Here is a 6,037-nt window from a genome sequence, read left to right on the forward strand (position 1 = left end):
TTCCAAAATATTAAAGTACTTGAAAAATATTGAAAAATTAAACGGTAGCCTTATTACATGGTTATAATCTTAAATATTTTATTTATGTCCCAAACGAATTTTATTATAATTTACTTCCCTGGTTTTAAGAGAAGAAAATTCATCAACAATACTTTCATCATATGCTTTTGAGAAAAAAGTTAACCAATAAAAATACATGAAAACGGGCCGGCCCGGTGGCGCACTGGATAGTGCGCCGCTTGGGAAGCACGGAGGCGCTCCCGCCGAGGGTTCGGATCCCGCATACGGACTGGTTCCCGCTCACTGGCTGAGCGAGGTGCGGGGTCAGCGCCAAGGGTTGCGATCCCGTTGCCAGTCCCCGGTCCGGTACGGGGGCAACACTGAGGGTTGCGATCCGTTGCCGGACACGGAAAAAAAAAAAAAAAAAAAAAAAAAATACATGAAAACATATGCATTGAGGTGCATATGTTTCCTTTTGCTCGAATATGGCGCAGCTTGGTACTGTCAGATTCTTTCTTTATTTAAAATTTTGATATTTTGTTCATTGTGGATATCTTTTGTTCATTTTGATATTGCATTAAAATAGTCTTTATCTTGATGATGGGTTTTTTGATGCCCGCTTAAATTTTGTGCCGAAGGTGAGTGCCTCAATCGCCTTACCCTAACTCCAGCTTCTTAGCATTTATCTTAAAACTCAGCAGACACCATAAACTGCCCTCTTATTGAGCAGCCTCACCCCAAGAAGAAACGAGGCAGTGAGGAAACCGTCTTCCTTTTGGGATCCCTGCTTGGCCTGGGGCCTGAGGTCGCAGGGTCAGCAAAGGTTGTGTTCCTGGATTCACCCCAGGCATGCCCTCCTACAGTCCTCCTGCAGAGGGCTCCGTGGAGAGGTGGAGTCTGGCTGACAGCCCATTGGGTCTTGCCTTTTTCCCTGGCAGTAGAATTGTTATGAAATCATTGACTCTGTATTTGCCTGCAGGGCTGAAATGAATCTGTTAACCTCAAAAAAACCTATCTAATCTCAGACAAATGCCAAACAGGGCTAAGCTCCTCTACACTGTGGCTGGCCGTAAAATTCAGACAATTTTCTCCAGGTGTCTTGGATGGCACAGCCACAGCTTCTGGGAGAGTCTGTTTTTCCCCAGTTGCCCCGCGGGTCTAAGGGGACCAGAAGGGTAAGCTACCTTGGCATTCTGGAAGGGAAGGCTTTATACGTCAATTCCCCAAAACAAGTTTTGACATTTCTCCTGAAGTGTCATCCTTTATCTGATCACTGAAAAATGCCTGCTGCTCCCTCACCTGCTGGGCAGTGACAGTGGAGACAGGATGGGGATGGAATAAAGGAGTGGGACCTGCGGCACCAACTTGCACTCAGACCCTGAACAGGCACCAAAAGCTTCTCTTCAGGAGAGGCTCAACAGTTTTTCTTAGTAAGTTGTATAAATGGGCCACACTGTTTGGAGCCAGATAAGGCTGTTCAGTCCCCCCCAGCAGACACCTGGGGGAGGTGTGTCCCTGGCGGCTTTGGTGGTTTCTTAAGGATGAGGTGGAGACATTAGTAAGTCATGCTTTCCTTTAATTCCTAGCTCCTGTGGTCTCCAGATTCGAGGCATAAGATGAAAGACTCTGGTCTTGCCTTCAGCCTTCTTTCTGCTGTGTTGTATCTCTTCTGGACTCCTTCTGCTGGCCTGAAGACACTCCACCTGGGAAGCTGTGTGATCGCCACAAACCTTCAGGAAATACAAAGTGGATTTTCTGAGATACGAGACAGTGTGGTACGTAAGGGAGGCCCCACGTCTCCTGGCTGCCTCTCCTCTTGCCTCCTTGTCTGTCTCTCTTCTCCTGGCAGCCCTGGCAGTGTGATCATGAAGAGAGGCAGCCTGGGGATGCATTACCAGGAGGATTCATTCACCCCAAATATCTGTAGTTCATAATTTTACAATGTTTTGGAAAGAAACTCCTTCCACCAGCCTTGGCAGGGAGGGGATGAGAAGTCTTGATGTCTGACTCTGGCAGCAGTCACTGACCCGTGCTTTCTTGTCGTGCCTTCTCCTGTTTAGCAAGCCAAAGATGAAAACATTGACATGAGAATCTTAAGGAGGACCGAGTCTTTGCAAGACGCAAAGGTATGTGTTTGGCTCAGACGTGCCCTGGGTGGAAGTACGCAGTGGGAGCGTCTCCTGCACCCTGACCTTGTCTCTGTCTCTCCTCTCCCCCAACTAACACACATGTCTCCTTTGCAGCCAGCTGATCAATGCTGCCTCCTGCGCCATTTACTGAGACTGTATCTGGACAGGGTATTCAAAAACTACCAGACCTCTGACCATCACACCCGCCGGAAGCTCAGCGGTCTCGCCAATTCCTTTCTTACCATCAAGAAGGATCTCCGGCTCTGTGTGAGTGAGGGTCTTGGGTAACAGGATCTATCTTGGCACATAGCTTCAATGATTTAGCAAGTAAGCTCTCTTTTCTGTCTCCGCTTACTGGATGGAGGAACTGAGTCCACCAGTTCTAAACTTGTGTTGAGCCATGTGACTAGGTGATAAGAATTCAGCATTATCAGATTTTGGGTATATGCTCTATGCAAGAAGAACTTTGCAATGGCTAAGGAACTATAAAATGCTAGGTATTTGATACTATTGATAATTACCTATTATCCACAAAATTACTCTTTTTCTGTAGGTGAGGTATCCTATGGTGTACTGGTGCATCCTGTGTCCAGGCAGCCAATCAACAGGCCATTTGCCTCGATCTCAGAATATAGGCTACACAGGATCTAGGAATCCGATTTTCTCTTCCCATGGGGGCTCTGGGATGGAGTTCCTAGACTACAGCGGGAGTAGGCTGGGGAGGCCAGATGGAGTGACTGCAAACTCCTTCAGCACTACCTGCTTCTAAAAGGAAGCAATAAGCTCCGTATTTAAGCCCCCAAAGCTGTCATCCTCTTCCAGCTGATGATTATTTTAATGATCCCAAAGGATAAGGTCTGAAAAGACTTTTCTCTAGGAATGAGTATCTACGGGGTTGCGGGTGAAAGAGTAGAATTGCCACCTGCTTCATGTCAATGTCAAGAGCAGAAAATCAGAAACTTTAACAAAATCTTTCATTCTTTGGGTCCTTTTCAGCATGCCCACATGACATGCCATTGTGGGGAGGAAGCAACGGAGAAATTCAGCCAGATTCTGAGTCACTTCAAAGAGGTATATGAAATTTTGGCATTGGTTGGGATGGGTGTGTTTTTAGATATGAGATCATAGCTGGGTGGGTTGGATATTCATGCTGCTAGAAATCCTATAGGTCTCAGGTGACAGCCCTCTGCAGTCATGTGAGCCATCCTTGCTTAACCCAGAAGACACCCATCCATGCTCTCTGGACCATGCTCTGGGAATGGACAGGGAATGGCCGTGATTCCATCAAGACTTTCTAGAGACATCCACATCTTCCAGCTGCACAAACAAAGGCAATAGTTTTCCAGCATTCACACACTTGTACATACATACACTCAAAAACACTTGCTCACAACCACACACACCCAGGCCACACTGTTCCTCATCTCAACACCTGTGCACCTGTGCACCTGTGCCAGGAAGGCCTGCAGTCCACTCCTCACTGCCCTCCTCCTACTCATCCCATAGACTCAGCCTAGGTATCACCACAAGGAAGGTGCTGGCAGCTTCTCTCAGTTAGGTGCCCCCCCTGCCGTCCGTGGGGACTCTGTCATTTGTTGAGAACACTACATTTTAGTTACTTGCTTCTGCCTATCCCCCTCACTCAACTGTGAATTCCTTGTGGATAGGGATTGCCATTCACCTCCGAATCCCTCGCCACCAGCCCAGTGCTTGGCACAATCAGTATTTGATCAATTGAAGTGTGTATAGTAGGCAAACCCTACACACACACCCCCACCCACCCCTTTCCTAAAGAAAACACCCTAAGTACTTTGATTTCAGTGACATAAGAGACTTGGGCTGTAGCCAATTCTGCTACACTTCCCCCAGGCCTCAGTTTCCCTATGTGACACCAGTGTGATGGACTCAATGATTTCCCTTCCTCTCGTGAGATCTTGAAATTCCCCAACTTCTTTCAAGTTCTTTACCTTGATACAAATGCTCTGCTCACTCTCTCCAGCAGACCCACCAGGAGGAGAGCATGAGCCCTGGAGCAAACGCTGCCGTGAGATCTTGAAATTCCCCAACTTCTTTCAAGTTCTTTACCTTGATACAAATACTCTGCTCACTCTCTCCAGCAGACCCACCAGGAGGAGAGCATGAGCCCTGGAGCAAACGCTGTCTCTTTGTGAGTGGCTAACCACGTGACTGTGTGTCTCTTGCAGCTGGAGCCGCAGGCTGCAGTCGTGAAAGCCTTGGGGGAACTGGACATTCTTCTGCAGTGGATGGAGGAGACAGAATAGGAGGACAGTGACGCTGCTGCTGAGAGTGGTCCTGGCCAAGAGTCCCAGTCCTCAGCACCCCTGGGAGCATGACCCCAAACCACCATCTCTTTGCCATATAATTTAGTGCTGGTCACAGTGTATATTATTTATTTATTATTTGTTTCCTTATGTGGTTGTCTTTCTGTGTCCCCAATCTTAATTGAGACTATATTGTCATAAGATTTTTGTAATATCTTTTCTACTGTTGGATATATTTATTAGTTAATATATTTATTTATTTTTTGCTATTTAGCTTATTTATTTTTGTACTTGAACGTGAGACTTTAAAAAAAATTCACAGATTATATTGACAAGAGCAGGTGATGTATTTTCGTACAGTAAATGAACACTTTAAATTCTAGAAGACTGGCTAGAAGGGTTATTCGTTTTCATCAAATTAAGGAAGTATTGACTCACTGCCAGTGCTCTATGAGACATTTAAAATTCAACCAGTAGCTACTTATTGTGGGTCATTAAGAAGTTCTGATTGTAAAAGGACAGACCTGTCTTACAGTTACTGACCATCCCCACCTGACTTACCAGCCCCATACTCGTACCTCTTCCAGCTACGGAAACTACATGGCCAACGTGTGTTTCTATAAATAAAGTTTTCTTTGCATAATATCTGCATGGACTTTGAAAATGCTTCAGGAGCAAAGACAATGTTAAAGATAAGCTTTAATCTCATTTCACTTAGGGTTCTCTCACTCCCTTGGGTCCTTTCCTGATGAATTCATCCCCAGCTCTACATTTTAATCCACTCACATCTCTGATCCCATGACTGCCCTCCACATAAAGGGACTGTGACTGAGTGGGGGACTTCAGCCATCCCTGACTTCACCTGGATAAGCTTTAATCTCATTTCACCTAGGGTTCTCTCGCTCCCTTGGGTCCTTTCCTGATGAATTCATCCCCAGCTCTACATTTTAATCCACTCACATCTCTGATCCCATGGCTGCCCTCCACATAAAGGGACTGTGACTGAGTGGGGGACTTCAGCCATCCCTGACTTCACCTTGGGTTGGAGCACTGTCCTTTCTATATCCCCGTTTTCTTTCTCATCCCAGGTTCCTATACAATGGTGTCGGGGGTCGTGATTGCAACACACATTAAAATGGGCATGTCTGACAAACTTGGCTTTAATTCTCAAGGAATAGAGCTGAGAAGCCAACTGCACTGAACTCAGTGCTAAAATTAGAGCTATCACCCCAAGAGATGTCCGATGGCATGGAGGAGCCTTCTGCCTGGGCATGTCTGAGGCTGACCCGCGAAGCTGAGGACAAAGCTCCTCTGTTTCCTAGGAAGTGTTTTTGACTCTTCAGTGAGTCTGGACCCTGGGAAGCCTTGGTCTTTTGGGCTCCACGTTACCATTGACTTGTTAACCTCTTTGTCTGTTCCTCTCCCCAGCAGGACCCAACTCCTCCTCCAAGATATTTGTCTCTTCTCTGCTTGACTTACCACAGTACTAATAATGGGGAATTCAATAGTGGAGAGTCAAACCAGATTAGGGGTGAAGGGAAAACTTCACGAAGGTGGAGCCATTGAGGGACAGACTCAAAGGATGGTTGATGACAGTCACTTCCAATTACAATAATTAAAACGATG

General features: G+C 46.3%; 1 protein-coding gene across 2 annotated transcripts in view; it reads left to right on the forward strand.

Moving 5' to 3' along the window:
• IL20 (interleukin 20) overlaps positions 1-4,751 on the forward strand; it is a 6,742-nt gene extending 1,991 nt beyond the window's left edge. The window contains exons 2-6 of one of the 2 annotated variants that reach the window (XM_008593616.1): positions 1,587-1,775; positions 2,061-2,126; positions 2,244-2,396; positions 3,126-3,200; positions 4,334-4,491. In XM_008593616.1, coding sequence (XP_008591838.1) covers positions 1,617-1,775; positions 2,061-2,126; positions 2,244-2,396; positions 3,126-3,200; positions 4,334-4,411 — 531 coding nt within the window. In that variant the 5' untranslated portion in view covers positions 1,587-1,616 and the 3' untranslated portion in view covers positions 4,412-4,491. Of the gene's footprint in view, positions 1-1,509; positions 1,776-2,060; positions 2,127-2,243; positions 2,397-3,125; positions 3,201-4,333 lie in introns of those variants that run through there. The other variant, XM_008593615.1, reaches the window with a different exon arrangement.
• The last annotated feature ends 1,286 nt before the right edge of the window (positions 4,752-6,037 follow it).

This window comes from Galeopterus variegatus, unplaced genomic scaffold (genome assembly GCF_000696425.1).
Source record: "Galeopterus variegatus unplaced genomic scaffold, G_variegatus-3.0.2 Scaffold9406, whole genome shotgun sequence".
Classification (NCBI taxonomy): Eukaryota; Metazoa; Chordata; class Mammalia; order Dermoptera; family Cynocephalidae; genus Galeopterus; species Galeopterus variegatus.